The sequence below is a fragment of the Thunnus thynnus genome, chromosome 20, assembly GCF_963924715.1.
Source record: "Thunnus thynnus chromosome 20, fThuThy2.1, whole genome shotgun sequence".
NCBI lineage: Eukaryota > Metazoa > Chordata > Actinopteri > Scombriformes > Scombridae > Thunnus > Thunnus thynnus.
This window is the reverse complement of record NC_089536.1, coordinates 15,480,221-15,495,924: the sequence shown is the minus strand read 5'-3', so window position 1 is coordinate 15,495,924 and position 15,704 is coordinate 15,480,221. Positions and strand designations below refer to the sequence as shown.

At 39.3% G+C, this 15,704-nt stretch overlaps 1 protein-coding gene across 3 annotated transcripts in view; it reads right to left on the bottom strand.

The window, feature by feature from the left end:
• LOC137172332 (double C2-like domain-containing protein alpha) overlaps window positions 1-15,704 on the bottom strand; it is a 32,955-nt gene that overhangs the window by 10,592 nt on the left and 6,659 nt on the right. For 2 of the 3 annotated variants that reach the window (XR_010924946.1, XM_067576714.1), the window contains exons 3-7: window positions 15,189-15,268; window positions 13,639-13,713; window positions 13,236-13,345; window positions 6,232-6,358; window positions 2,846-2,905 (exon numbers count right to left, since the gene is read on the bottom strand). Coding sequence is in view for 2 of the 3 variants with exons in the window: in XM_067576714.1 (XP_067432815.1) it covers window positions 2,846-2,905; window positions 6,232-6,358; window positions 13,236-13,345; window positions 13,639-13,713; window positions 15,189-15,268 (452 nt within the window). In the remaining variant the exon portion in view is untranslated. The remainder of the gene's footprint in view (window positions 1-2,845; window positions 2,906-6,231; window positions 6,359-13,235; window positions 13,346-13,638; window positions 13,714-15,188; window positions 15,269-15,704) is intronic. The other variant, XM_067576715.1, reaches the window with a different exon arrangement.

The following is a 15,704-nucleotide window of genomic DNA, read 5'->3' as shown; positions in this document are numbered from 1 at the left end:
CTTGAGTTTATTGAATCAAGCAAAGGTGTCTTTTGTTGCTTATGAATTGAGCTTTTAAGCTGTAAAAGGAAGAATGTGTGATTTCTTTTCCCATAAAAAATGTACACTGTGTCCTTCACTGTGGTATAGTTAAACTCTCCTAAAGAGCTTAGTGACTTTCATCTAACATTTGAGCTCATCTGCCACAGCTCAGAGACAAACCCGACCATCCCTGCTGCATTGAAAACAAGTAATAAACAGGAGTGAAATCGGATCCGATGGCAAAGACCTGTCTTCGACAAACTGAGGCATCAGCCTTTAAGTCACATTAATGCCGCTGTGTCGCTCCTGGCTTGAGTATTTCCCAGAGACAACATCAAACTGTTATCAAAGCATTTGACAACAAGCAGATAAACAGAGTAGATTCAAAGTGACAGATGAAAGAAATAGAGGAGGCAGCAGTAGAGGGTGAAGAAGGGGAAGACGATGTTCTCACAGGACCGTGACTCACCCTCATGGCCAACAGCACCAATAGGCCTACATGTATGGTATTTATAGGAAAGACGCATGTTTGCTATTTTAGGGTTTTCATCACTGAAGGTACATATTTTTTTCAAGTTATCAGAAACTGGAAAATTCTCCGCTCTAGTACCTGTAATGTAATTCTCACGTAAAATGGATACCATCACTCCACAACTATATTCTTCAACAAATGTCTCTCCTCTCCTTTATATCTCTCCATCTCTCATTAAGTCTTATCTTCAGGCGAGGGGTGGACACAGGCAAGGCGATCAATACGCCACGCTCCCACCCTCCCCGTCCCTAATTGTCTCAACAGCTTGCCCCCCTTTCTTTTTTTTCCTAATTCTCTCTTTCCTCTCTTTCCCCTCTCCCCCTGTCTCTGTTTTTGTTTGGGAATCGTCATTGCTGCCAACAGCCAGTTCACCATCTGCCATGAATGACTAAGAGTCTTTAAAACTCGCAATTAAATAGGATCATTTGCACCAGGTATCTGGTAATAAAACAGCTCAGACCTTCACAGATCGATAGAGAGCAACTCATTAGGAAGGTGGGAATAAAATAGGCATCAATTTGTAGCCAGCCACAGCTACAAACATACACGCTGACAGACGAATGGGAAACAGATACATTTGTGGGTGGGTTTGCAAGGTGAGAAAAGATGGAAAGCAAGCAAGATGACACATTAAACAACCATGAATATGGTGAGAATCACAGAGACAGCTGTTTTACTCCAGTTATCTTAATGAAGCTACTACACCAGCTCTTTACTTTCACCTCAGTCATATATGTGATGAGAGGATTGGCTCTAAAATCATCTCTGTGTCTAAACATTGAGAAGCTGTAGCAGGTGTAAGGTTGGATTGTAAGTTAGAGGACCATACCAGTGTATTGCCTGCCTGCTGCAACTATCCGCTCCTTAAAATTATGTATATCTTACATTTTTTATTAAATTGCTCTCCAGTTTTGGATATTTGCACGTATTTGCTGGTACTTTCACATACCGGGTAACCACAGATTTACATTTATTTCAACATAATACAAAACCAAACTCAATTATACAGTTTAATTGATTTTAAATGTTCTGCACTGCATTGCCTCATTATGGAGCCCAGAAGGGGCCACAGAGAAAACAAACCAAAGTCATGCTCTTAATTTAAAAATTTGTGCTCTCGATTTATCTATTTTGCCTGTTCCCTTCTTGTTTAGGGCACCAAACACATTCAGTCAGCCAGAGGTTTGAAGAAAGCGATGAATAAGACGTTTTCCCTGTAACTTCAGTTACTTCTTGATGTGCGATGAATGAAGAGTGGGTAAATCCACTCCCAGGCTCCATACCTCACAACACAACTGTGAGTATTTTTTGTAAACATTCAGCATTTCTTTGCAAATACTTGAAGTCTAACTAAAAGTGTTGAATGCATTTCCTTCCTCATGAAACATTTGCAAAGACGATTTTTAAAAATGTTTTCAATCCTACATTGTTAACATTCATGTTTGCTGGTCAGCAGATTTCTTCTTCTTCACTGCCTTTGTTGGTACATTTCTATACTGCATTTTATCACCACCAACAGAATAGCACAAAACCATCAGCAGGACTGTGTACAGCATCGCCAACATGCCCTTGTGTGTCCTCATGCAAACAAAACGAGAACTCTCTTGTGAAAACATTTTGCTGCAGTGCAAATAGTGAAAAAAAATTCCACAGGATACCGTTAATGCAGGATTGATTATGACTCATGTTTCAGATGTCTGCTCATTGATTGTCCTATCATGGAAGTTGATGGATGCCACAGTAGCAAAAATACATTCAAATACCTACAACACAGCAGAATTTACAAAATGATATATGTAATGATACGGCCCACATCTCAACCTTTAGGTCTTGGGAAAATCAGACGTAAAAGTAAACGAAAAGGAAGTGAAATTAGATTATCTTTTAAAATTAAAATGATTTTTATTATCATTTGCTTGATTATTTGATTAACTGTTTATGAATGTTTGTAAAATGTCAGAAAATAGTGCAAAATACTTTTGTTTTCTGGAGCCTAAGGTTCACCAAAATAGAGAAAATAAGCAGATCTTAACTCACATTTGAGAAGATGAAACCAGTGAATGTTTGGCATTTTTGACAAATGACTTAAATGAGTAATCAATTATCAAAACTGTTGTTGATTAAGTCTGCTAATTAATCAATTAATGTATTTGTTTTGACACAATTTACAGTAGATGTAAACCTGCTGCGATGATGATTCATAAATCACACACAAGTCCTTGAAGACAGTTGAAAGATGGACATAAAGAAGGAGGGTAATGACCAAACAGATAGAGGAGTCATGGTGGTCACCTCTCTCAGGTAGCAGGAGATTCCTCTCAGTGCTGTGCTCATTGCAGTCGGTGAAGGCAGCTGGAAGCAGAGAGGGCAGAAAGAAGAGAAAGAGACACATAATAAGAGAGGAGGTGACCGACAGAAAAGCTGTACAAGCAGGATAAAGGATGAGGAGAAAGGGATAGATGTACTGTGGAGCCGAGGGTGAAGCCACTTTGAAAATTACAGGCCTGACACAGCAACTGGTTCACAGGATGACAGAGGAGGTTTAGCGTTTGATCGCGGAGTGGCCACCGGCCCCTGGGGTCCAATCTAATACCAACAACAACCTTTCCAACTTATAAAGAACAAAAACCCAGCACGCACATGCCCCCGCTCTCCACCACTTTTATTTTTTAATCCATTTGTTTCTCATCTCTCTCTCGCTTGCTCTCTCTGTCTATTGACGCTCCACTGGACCCCCCTCGCTTTCTTTTGTCCCTTTATTCTTCCAATCTCTATGTACCCTTTTCCCATGTGTGACCTGGCTGACATTTAGCCTGCACAAAAAGCTATTTGTGGGCTGTAAGAATGGAGATGATACTTTGTCGTCTGTTTACTTAATATTTATATTTCTGAGGCAAAAATCGTCTGAAATAGAACACAAAGCAAGTATTACTGGTTGATATTGGCTTAATTCAAACTACACTACCTGGCCAAATGTATGTGGACACCCCTGTTCTTTCTTTCTAATAAAGGGAAACCTTAATGTTACAGCATACAATAATATTTTAGACAATAGTGGGCTCCCAACAGTTTGGGGAATACCCGTTCCTGTTTTAACATGACAATACCCACAAAGCAAGGTAAATAAAGAAATGTTTTTTGAGTTTGACCAGCCTGCACAGAGCCCTGAACCCCGTCACACACCTGTTGGATGAATTTGAACACCGACTGCAAGCCAGGCCTTATCGGCTAACATCAGTGTCCAACCTCTTGTGGCTGAATGGGAACAAATGGCTGCAGCCAGGTGCCAAATTTTTTTGGAAAGGCTTGTCAGAAGAGTGGATGCTCTTGTAGCAACTTGTTAGTGCTCATTGTTTTGGAATAATTACAGATGGATGTAATGTTTGGGTGTCCACATATTTAATTGGGCTGTTCTTTTGGCCATGTAAAGTATCTGCAAAGGCATTTTTATATGAACTAGACCATGATTTTTCTAAATTCAGTGATATTGCTTTCTAATAAAGCACCCTTTATAAAAAGTTGTAACTACTAGCTCTATTAATGGGTGATACATAATTTACTAAAGCTTTATGAATCAGTGTAACACCATCAACAGAAACGCATTTTGGGTTGCCAGGTTGTGGAAAATGAACATCCAGAAAAGGGCTGCAGAGGATCTGGACCAAAATCCATTTATTAAAAAACGTACTAAGCATTTATTGATGATTACCAATTAATTATAACAGCATTATCCCTAAATAGAAAGACAAGAGATTTTTCATAACCGGCAACCCAAGTTTTGTTTTAATTAATGGCATACTGTTGTTATTTCAACCTGATCGCCAGAACAAAATGTTGGCATTGAACGTTTCTGCAAACCACAGAAACATTGAATATATACGTTTTAACACGTGTGATACGTAGCATATCAACATTTCTACAAACGTAGCATATTAACATTTCTACCCGTTGCATAATGATGTTTTATGGTGTGACAACGCTTTGGTTAAGGTCTGATTAGGTTTAGGCACAAAGACTACTTGGTTAGGGTTAGGGAGAGATCATGGTTTGGGTTAAAATAAAATAAAAAATAAAATAAAAACGGCCGATGTCTCACTCAAAACACCAGCTTTTGTCGGTTGAAACGGGAGCGGGCATTGGTTTCGAGGTGGTCTCAATGTACTCTGCTGATTTCCAACTACCTGCCAAGAAATTTCCTAACCATCCACCGACCCCTCCTCCTCCTAATAGGAAAGTCAGCTCATATAGATCGCATGTGAAATACGCCACTTTAGAAATGTTGAGATGATATGTTTTGTTGAAATTTTGATATGATACGTATTGTTTAAATGTTAATATGCTACGTATTGTAGAAATGTTGATATGCTACATATTACATGTGTTGAAACGTAGATATTCAACGTTTCTGTGGTTTGCAGAAACGTACAATGCCAATGCTCTATTCGGGCAACAAGGCTGGTTATTTATATATTCTCTAATATCTATTTTAGTGTATTTATTAATCATTAATAACTAATACTTAATTACAACCTCGTCAAGGGTCCTGCCTCAGAAAGTTCTACCAAATCTACATTTTTTTAAGCATTTGTTTGTATTTACTATTATTTATAATAGTTATATTTCCTTTGAAGTTTACTTTTCAACATCTACTGCTATCTGTCAGTTTATTGTTAAACTATAAAATGTGCTGCCTTAGAATATGTCTTTGTTACAATAAACATATGGTATCCTTGCTTTAAATGTTTATGATCATGTGTTTATGTAGCAGAAAAAACAGCCAGTTTATTCGCTGTTTACCCTAGAATATCTCTAATCTCAAATAACTGTGTATCTTGTGAATTTGCACTTGATTGCTCTTCCTCGACGACCAGGTGTGTGTCTCAGTGAACTGAATTTGAATTGCAAGAACTGAATTTGAGTTGTGAGGACTGAATGTTGAATAATGTATAGAGAGTTGAATTTTCAGTGAGGATCAAAATACAGTTTCAGAGCAACTGAATAAAATGTCATGATATTACATTCAGTTTTAAGTTTATTGGAATTCAGTTCCAAACTAAATTCTATTTCAAAATATGCTATTCAGATTCAGGTTTTCAATGTAGTTATTCAAGTTAAACAGTACAAATTCAAGTTATATGATTCAAATTCAGCTTTTTGATGCAATTATTCAAGTTGAGCAATTCAAATTCAAATATAAATGATTCAAATTCAGTCTCTAGTGACACATATTTCTGCCTATACATTTGTTCAGCAGCTTAAGGAAGCATTTTGTTCAACAATTTCTCTTTTTAAACAATGCTGCAGACACGGCGCAGACACTTTGGCCTTTTATATATTATGAGACCCAGGTGTTTGGTCATCAGAGCAGGGGATTGGGATGTCTTCTAAATATTGACATTTTAACGCCTCCCTGTTGGTGCGTAAATAATTTCCTGCTTTTTCTCTTCACCTCATTCCAACACCCTTGCCACCCCCACATACACATACACAAACATCTTTTCCTGCTTTAAAAGATGAAGCTGTGAGTCACAGAGGAAGCAATAATAAATTGAACATTACTGTGCCATCCATTCGTTTATCTCTCTCATACACATTTTCCTTTCTTCTGCCTTTTACTCTTTCTTTCTTATCCTTCCTCATATTTTTTCTACCCTCCCCTTCCTCTTTTTTCTCCTCACAGGTGGTGGATGCTCCAGACAGATGTTGAAGTGTTTGGTCTGGTCAGGCTTCACACGGCGCAGGGCCACCCGCGACTCCCCAATGAACTCATTATGTGTCAGCTTGTCTTCGTCGCACACGGACACCCTGGGGGGGGCAGAAGAAGGGGAGTACATTTAATTTGTACCACACTTTTCATTCATAGTGAAACAGCTAAATTGTTAATAACATAGAACACATAAGATTATGGGCCCTATCTTACGCCTGGCACAGAGCGGCGCTAAGCGCAGCGCAAGTCTCTTTGCTATTTTAAGACCGACGCAGTTGTCATTTTCCTGTCCAGCGCCCACGTTATTAAAATAGCAATGACACTTGCGCCCATCAGTGCGCCCATGGGCGTGTTGGTCTAAAAGTAAGGTGTGGTCAGGCGCATTGTTGGCGCATTGCTATCTTGAGGCAGCAGAGAGCGATTGCGCTATTGACCAACAAAAACCTGGTCTAAAGTCAATGGCGCAATGTTTCACTGTTATTTTTAGGGCACATTATCAAGATAGTAATATGCACCTATACAGGCGGGTGCACAACATACACTCTGCTTGTTACACACACAGGATGCGCAGCAGCGCACAAACATGCAAAAGGTAACAAATAAAAGGATTAAAATGTGAAAGGTTATTATTGTGCATATTAACATATTTTAAAAAATACATGTCACAATGCTTAGTCATAATATTTATCAGAATTAACTAATCGCAGTGACAATGGATTAAATTGTTTAATTATTTGACCAAATCGTGGCAATACACGTAGGTATTTAAACAAGCGGACAACAACGGATCGAACACAGATCGACTTTCCTGCAGCGTCAATACATGATGACATGAGGAAATAAATGAGGTGAAAACAATGATTAAACTAAAGAAGGAAATAAATCTGGACAGCTTCCAGCTGCTGCCAGCAGCCGGATCAGAACCTTAGAGAGCTGATCAAGTCCTGATAACTATGTTGATGATTCTTTACATGATTAAAATTAATGATTTAATTTGTGAACAATATTTAACAAATATTCTTTAACATTTTTGAGAGTACAGTGATCAGGTTTCCATACTTTCAGCAATTAAAATCCCGCTGATTTGACCTGACACTCCATGACTGAACAAAACTATTTTAAAGAAACCAAAGCTGTAATTTAAAAAAATAAATCTTTTCAAAAACCAAACGAAGATAAATTTGCAACAAATTAATGAACAGGATCTTAAACTGGTGGTCTGTGGCTGTGGGGCCAGTGTGCTCATTATGGATCGTGCGCTTTCCCTTTGCGCACGAGCAGATCAGTTGCCTCTGCAGAGAAGCGCTCTTTCTTACTATTTGGCAAATATGCCGTCATAATAGCAATCTGCCAAGGTGCAAGTGCACCTGGCTCTTAAAGGGAATGGGAGATGACACTGTGATTGGTTTATTGCATGTTATGCCGAAAACACACCCATGATTAATTAGGAGAATATGGACAACCCCTTTGAACCATGCGTCTGGCGCATCGACCATTTTTCTGGCGTTAAAATAGTAAAAGTGGATTTGGACACACCCTAAATGCAATTTCTCCGTGCGCTTCAGACCGTGTGCTTTAGATCGTTAAAATAGGGCCCTAAGAGTTAAAAAGCCTTCCTCAATACAAATGTTTTTTAAAAGAAACTAGGTCTGTGCTGCCCTCAGGTAGTTAGGAAGGCTCTTCCACAAGCGTGGACGATCCCCCATGATGGTGAGCTTGGTAATGGGGGCCCAGAGGAGCAGGCTGCTGCAGGCAGGCTGGAGGTTTGTGGTATGACCGGTTACTGTAAGTAGGGAGGCACGTGTCCATTGATGGATTTGTATGTGAGTAGCAGGACTTTGTAGTTAATCTTGAAGGAGACAGGGAGCCAATGCAATGAAAAAAGAATTGATATCATATGGTTGTGTTTTCGCATACTCATCAGGATTCTGGCAGCGATGCTCTGAATGTACTGGATCTTGTAGATGCTCCTGGGATCCCTGTGAAGAGCGCATTGCAGTAGTCCGGGTCTTGAGGAGATAAAGGTATGGTAAGTTCCAGGTGTGGAGTGCCAATAAGGAGAGTTTGTAGTGTCCTTGGTCAACATAGTATTTGTGTACTACAGCTAACCCTAATAATGTGTTTGTGCTACATAATAAAGTATGTGTATACTACAGCAGAACAAGTGATGATTCATGTGAAATATAATGAGTAAACACCAGGTGTTTTGGCCAACGTTGTAGGAGTAGTGGGTAAAAGTGCCAGAAAAGGCGTTTGATGTCTGGGGAAAAACAACCAAGGGTAGATAACATGTTGCAAGTGTGAGCTTTATGAAGAAAAAACAGCAAGAAGAGGATGACATGTTTACCAGCATGGACACTATGTGGGTGTGAGGTGAAATAGAGGTAATGTAACTTGTAACAATGATTCATTAAAAACCAGTGTATGTGATAGTTAATCATTGATGTGTTATTAGAGATCAACACATGTAACTGTTAATCAATAAAGGCCTTTAGGCTTCTTTTATTTTGACTATAGAAACTGATTCAGAAATAATAGTGGAAGAAAAAGGCAATACTGGGTTATTGCCATATGCCTATCCAATGAAGTCGTTATTGGTAAATTGTCAAATTCATTGTAAAACGGGAAATAACTGTGGAAAGTCCCTTGAATTTGGAAAATGGGAGGAACCCTGGAGAATAGCTCCACACTGGGAGGTACTCGCCAGGGTGTATAAGATCATGGTTTCTCATTCAGTTTTGGGTGTCTGCTTCATGAACCAGCCTCAAGTTTACTTATTTCTTTGTAAATACACAGTAAATCAAATGTTGCATCAAACTCTGCGTGACTAAGTGTTTTTCTTCAGTTCTGAAGCATTTTCTGCAATTTTTAAATTGTTTGACCATTTTTTAGACAGAATAATGTTGTGAAAGATCTGAAGATTTATTGGGCCATCTGAAGAATTTTTGCTCGATGACAAGCTTCAGTTTTGCTACTGTTTAACTGGAAGAAATTTGTGCTCATCCAGTCCTCTATCTCCTTAAGACAGGTGCTGAGATGTGACGTGGCTGCAGGAGGGCTTGGGGCAGTTTTGATGTACAGCTGAGTGTCATCGGCATAGCAATGAAAAGCCATCCCATGCCTGCTGATGACCAGGGGGAGCATGTAGAGGGTAAACAGGATGGGGCCGAGAACCGATCCTTGCAGAACACCACAGGTGACAGAGAATGATCTAGACCTGCATCCTCCAAGTGAGACATACTCAGTCCTATGGGAAAAGTAGGACTGAAAACACTTAAGTGCAGAGTCTGACAGTCTAATGGTGTTGAAGCTCTCTAAGAGGGTAATGTGATCCACAGTGTCATATGTAACACTCAGGTCAAGGAGAATCAGGAGAGAAGGGGACCCTGCATCAGCTGCCATCAGCAGGTCATTCACAACCCTGAGCAGAGATGTTTCAGTGCTCTGTTCTGAATGAAAACCTGACTGAAATGTGGCTGTGCCTGACACCCGTATAATGGGGTAGAGATAGCGAGCTCCCAGACGGAGTGTTGAGGACAGGAGGAAGCAGAGAGGAAGAGCTGGACATCGTGTTGTTGACCTTGGCTCTGAAAAAGTCAATGAAGCTGTTACATCACTCTTTTGGAGTCTCAGTTGGGGAGGATGATTGAAGCTTCAGGAGATGATTTATGATGAAAAGACATGCTTTGGCTTGCCAGGATTGTTATTAATTAGGTTGGAATAGAACTGTGACGAGCATCTTTAAGGGACTTTGAGTAAGTCCTTTGATGTTCACGGAAGGCCAGTTTATGGACAGAAAGCCCAGAGCGTCTAAATCCTTCCAGGACACATCCAGCTGTTTTTATTTTCTGCAGGTCATGAGTAAACCAGGGAGCAGAGCGTGAAAAATTGGCCTCATGCATCTTGAGAGATAGAAAAAGAGAAAGATGGAGAGAGAGAGGGGAACACATGAATAAAAATAAAAGAAACTGATTAATGAGGCAGAGAAAGAAGACATACAATTTAGACAGAGGAAGTGTGCTTTGTGAGGGAGTGAGGGTGGAGTTAGTCAAACAGCAGTGCATATTATGACTCATCTAATTATTCCTAATGTTGTGGTAACATTATAATGAGGGAAGGAAATTGTTGACATAAACCTGACCTGAATTAAAGAGCACACAGACAGAAAATCACCGACGTATAAATCTAGCATCTGTATACGCGCATTGTACAAGTAATTACCATTTTCCTTCCCGTGGGAATTTAGATACTGTGAAAGTGCATAATGTAAGGTTAAGTCAATCCATAATTATGGACCTATCAAACTTTTATACCTGCCATAACGTCACATGAAATGCATAAGTGGGTGGGAGTGGGAGAGAGGAGGGAAGCTGGGTATGTGAAATCAAAAGCCACCGAGCGAGGGATGGAGTGACGTGGGTGAGAAGGAGAGATAAAAACAGAAAAATTTATTTAAATCTGTGTGTGCGTGTGTGCATGTGCATGTATGTGTGTGTGTGTATCTGTGTGTGTGTGTGTATCTGTGTGTGTGTGTGTGAATCAGAATGCTACAGGCTAACTGAAAGCCAGCATGAGTGCCTTTTTCTTTGCTTTATGTAAATGTGATTGAAAGACATGCAAGTGACAAGAAGAAAATTAAGGAGGCAATATTTGAAGAAAATGTGCTGCCTCTTGGTTTTATTTGACTCCAAACTAAATTCATAAACCAGAGGAATGAAACGTCGCGGTCACCTGCTGCCTTCAGTTTCCAGTAATAAAACGCAGTATTGAAGAAATGTGGAAGGTGGAATGGGCCAGTTGCCTGGGGACACCAGATATGTGTTGACATCCCCAGAGGTAATTTCTAGTCTAGTAGCTTATTAGCCAAAAGGAGACCTGAACCCTTCAGAATCGAATAGCAGCCCGAGGAGGATGGAAATGCTGGGGCACAAAAAGAGGAGAGCAGAGGAGAATATACAGAGAGAGAAGAAGTCAGTCGGTGCAGAGAGGCAATAGATGGTGTGATATATAGTATTAGTAAAAGACGGCTGTGATCAAAAGGGCTTGAAGATGGAGTGGTGAGTCAGAGTACGATAGGTCAAAGAGTCAAGTGTGGAGTAGAATTGTTGTGTGAGAAGAATGTAAGTTACATATATACACATTTTACTGTTACCATGACAGCTCATATTTCCTGCTCCTCCAAAAAGATATTATAATGTCCACACAGCTGAAGAGTCTTAAATAAATAATATACATAAATAAATACCGTAATTACATCTTTTGTATTGGCTCTTATGGAAGCCCCTTACCGCCAAGAATAAAAAAAGAGATGAAGCGTTAAAATTCAAAACGTTCAAAATTATGGGATACTAAGAACAAAAATATGAGATGCAAAGTCAAAATTATGCTTTCAAAATTCCAATGATAATTAGAGCTATAACTAAATGATTATTTTGATTATTGATTAATCCGCCCATTATTTTCTTGGTTAATTGACTAATCGTTTTGTTTCTGGGAGCTTAAACAGACATCTTCAGATATCCTGTTTTGTCTAATTAACAGTCAAAAATCCAAAGATACTCAGTTTACTATCATGTATGATACTGAGAAGCTTCAAATTCTCACATTTGAGAAGCTGCAACCACTGAATATTTGGTATATTTGCTTAAAAAGTGACTAAAATGATTATTTGATTATAGATTGATACTTGCCACTATTTTTCATTTTTTTTCTCTCATTGCGTAAATGGGCTTCCATAGACTCTGGGCCTTATTGTGCAAAAGCTAACCAGCCAATAGCCAACAAGCATTGTGAAATAAATAAAAATAAATGTAAAAAAGAACATTAATTAAAAGTTTGTAAACTGTGAAGGCAATAAAAATACACTGTTATGAATTATTTTCCCTGAAATTTACTTCTAAAGTTGGTCATTTTTGTGTCCTTGTGTTTATAACCCTTGGAGAACAAGCCTGAGTTTGCTGCCTGCTGCTGCGGGATTTAAACATGTAGGTGTAGCTGCAGTCTTTCAAGTTAAGTAAAAAATAAGAGTTCTGCCCTTTTTTTTCCAACATGTGGCTTATCGTGGTTGAATGAAGCTGCTGTCGGTGGGGAAATCAGAAACTCTCCTTTCTCTGTGATGGATTTCTTTTTGTATTACTGTTGAAATTCAGTTGAGTTCAGTTAAATTCTTTGTGACAAACACCAAATCACGACTGTTGAGATATTTTCTACTGTTTATCTTTGTAGATACACTGAGGGGAGCCTAGCATTTGACCATTACTTGTCTTTTCTTCACCATTACTTGTTAAAATGTATGTAAATTCTGTTCCTGATTAAAATATCTTTGATGACACATCAGTTCACTGCAGTAAACGATGTCAACATGTTTACATGTTTCCATAGGTTAAACTTCCTGTCTTCTGATCTGCTGAGGTAACACAGTGCCATAGGCCGATGTTAGGTCAGTTTCTCTAATTTCCCCTGAGAGATCAACCGTCGATCCTATTTAAATCCCACTCCCACGTGGGCAGTGGCAAAGTTTTAGTCACAGACAGAGACAATTCACGGCTTTTGTCACCTCTGGAGGGGGTCAATGAAATTAAAACACCCCACGGTGCTTAGTCTGACCTCAATCTGTCACTGCAAGTTGGAAAGAGAGGCAGGGATACAGACGGTAAGAAAGACAAAGAGAAGGAGATGGTTCAGAATGCGCGAGGGGAGATCTTCTCTGAGCCTAGTGGACAGGAGAGATGTTGGGACGAAAGTGAGGTGACAGCGGAGGATCAAAGGATCAGTGAAGATAGAGGGAGAGAGGAAACACATTGAAACAGAGACAGGATAAAGACCTATGAAGAGAGAGCAAAAGATTGTGATTGAGATACGCGATAAGCAATCCTTTGTAAGCAAGAGTCAGCTTCCTGATGGGTGAAAGAGAATAGAGAGGCAGGAAGGGAAGAGGACAGAAATAGCAAGAAAGCTTTTACAGCAAACACTTACCGGAGTGTTTTGCGGTACATGTCTTCCTCAGTGATTCCACAGTAGGTGAGTGTCTCATTCCACACAGGGTTCAGAGTGTTGCGAACAGTCTTGGTTTTCAGTTTATTGGCCTGTACATCACACCAGAGACGAGAGGGAAAACAATAATGCTAAGCTTTTGCTCAGAGCTGCAAACAACCTCAGCAGGAAAACAATTCTTACTGGCTACAAGGTCAGTTTGTTTTGTTGCAGATTTTCTGATCTACACTTGAATTTTCATAATGTAACTTTATATTATACCAAGAGTAAACTGTGCATTCAAATAATGTCCTGGGTAAGAGGTTACTGGGAGTCTTTTTCAATTGATGCAGGGACAAAATGATGTTCTGATGTTTAAAATGATGTTCTGATAATAAAATCACACCTTGCAGGCTCCTGGCAGCAGGTGCAGCTTGACATAGGGATCAGCCAAACCGTTGAAATCCATCGGTTTCAGACCCTTATAGAGACAGAGAGGGAAGATATAAGGGAGGAATGTGCAATGAGTGGTGGAGGACGTTGTGCAACACCAATAATGAATTGTTAAACAACTACCAGACTGAGAGGTGAAGGGTTCATTTACAAATTGAGAGGAGGATGGGAGTTTTAATTTGACACATAGTTCCAGTTCACCAGAGTACTGAAGCCTATTAGCCTGTTTTAAAATAATGTAAAAATTAAGGATGAAAATCTTCTGCAACATGCTAATGGGACGATGGAATAAATTTACCGAGAATCTGTTCATTTTCATATCAGTAATTTCTGTCTCTTAAATCAGTCAAACATAAAAGCTGATCAGCTGTATTTCTGCTATCTGAATTGTAGAGTTACAGATTGAATATCTAGAGAGAAGTACCTTCAGATGGGAGTCACTGAATAATTTTCATGTAAAGTCTGCCAGCCATTACTAACAGTTGCCCAACATGAATGATAAATACTTCATTTTGATATTGTTAGCCTGACTCTTGATGTGCACGTCCCTTTGAACCATGACAACAGAAAGTTTTTATTCTGAATTAAAGTGATTGCTCCCATTACTAAGCCTTTCATTTGCAATAATGGTCTAAATTAACAAGACTAAGAGACTACAGCCATGCTAGCGGCTCTGTGAGGATGTGCGAGTATTTAGACCAAAAAGCAGCCCTGCATTAAAACAACACAATGGGCTGCATTGCTGGGGGTGTGCTGAGACATGAAATGCAACAGATCTGTGAATTTATAAGGCTCATCAGGTGCCAAAACACTGCATAGAGGTTTATATAATACTCAGAGACAAGATTTTACAACTCTGATGAGTTATGATGGCGGCAATAATTAAATTTTTGTTGCTAAGATCATAACATAAAAAGTAGACATACTGCGTTCACATTACAAAGTAATCTACTAGAAATGTGTGTTTACAAGCGTCGGCACCCAGCTGTATCACTGGACTGGCCTCATTCAGATGAATGAGGGGATTTTGTTTCCTGAATGCAGCCTTAGCCATAATGTCTCCCATGTTCACTGTCTTAGGTCGGCTTGTTAGCATCCTAACATTTGCCACTAAACACTAAACAGAATGTACAGATGATGCTGTATTGGTACCAAGTATTGGAGTCAAATTTTGACCTGCTGGTGGTGCTAGAGCAAAAGTCAGGGGATCACCAAATTAAATAGGTGTCATCCTCTGGGGACCATGAATGGCTGAACCAAATTTCATGGCAATCCATCCAATTGTTTCTGAGATATTTAAAGTGGTGGACAGACTGATTGATCAGCTGACACTGCCATCCTTATAGAACCCAGCCGCTAGCATGGCTAAAAAATAAAAAAAAAAACAGGCATTGTTTTTGAACAGCTTTTTTGTGTCACTGATTGAAACACAAACATATGACTGACATACAGGTAAATGAAAACTTGTTTCTACTTGTGGAGTTTTCAGAGGACAGCATTTACCTTTGCTCTCAGGACTGTGCAGTGTAAGGAGCTGGTGGCTTTCTCGTACAGTAGGTCAAACTCTAATGTCCCCAAGGAGGCTGGAAGCAGTTAATAAAAAGTAAAACACAAAACGTGTGTGCCAGTTACTTTGCTAATTGCTTTTGTTCTGATGACTTTATTACCTGGAGTAAAGCTGGAGAATGATGGCAGGGAAATTTTAAGATTATCTAAGTATATTACTATCAGTAAAAATCTTACTAGCCTTGCATCAGTGTAAACACTCAAAAAGATACTCACAAAAACCACATTTTGTTAGTTTAACAACGATTTGTAGTTATTTGTTTGAAAAATGTATATATACATATATGATATATTCTCTGATTGGAATATTTCTGAATAAATATCATTAAATAAATCATTCTCTGTAGTTAAGATGACCCTCTGCAATGCTCAAGGACCCCTGGTGGTCCCTGAACCCCAGTTTGACAGCTCTGATGTGGAAGGTCAAAAGTTGATTGCTGGGAGGGAGAGGAC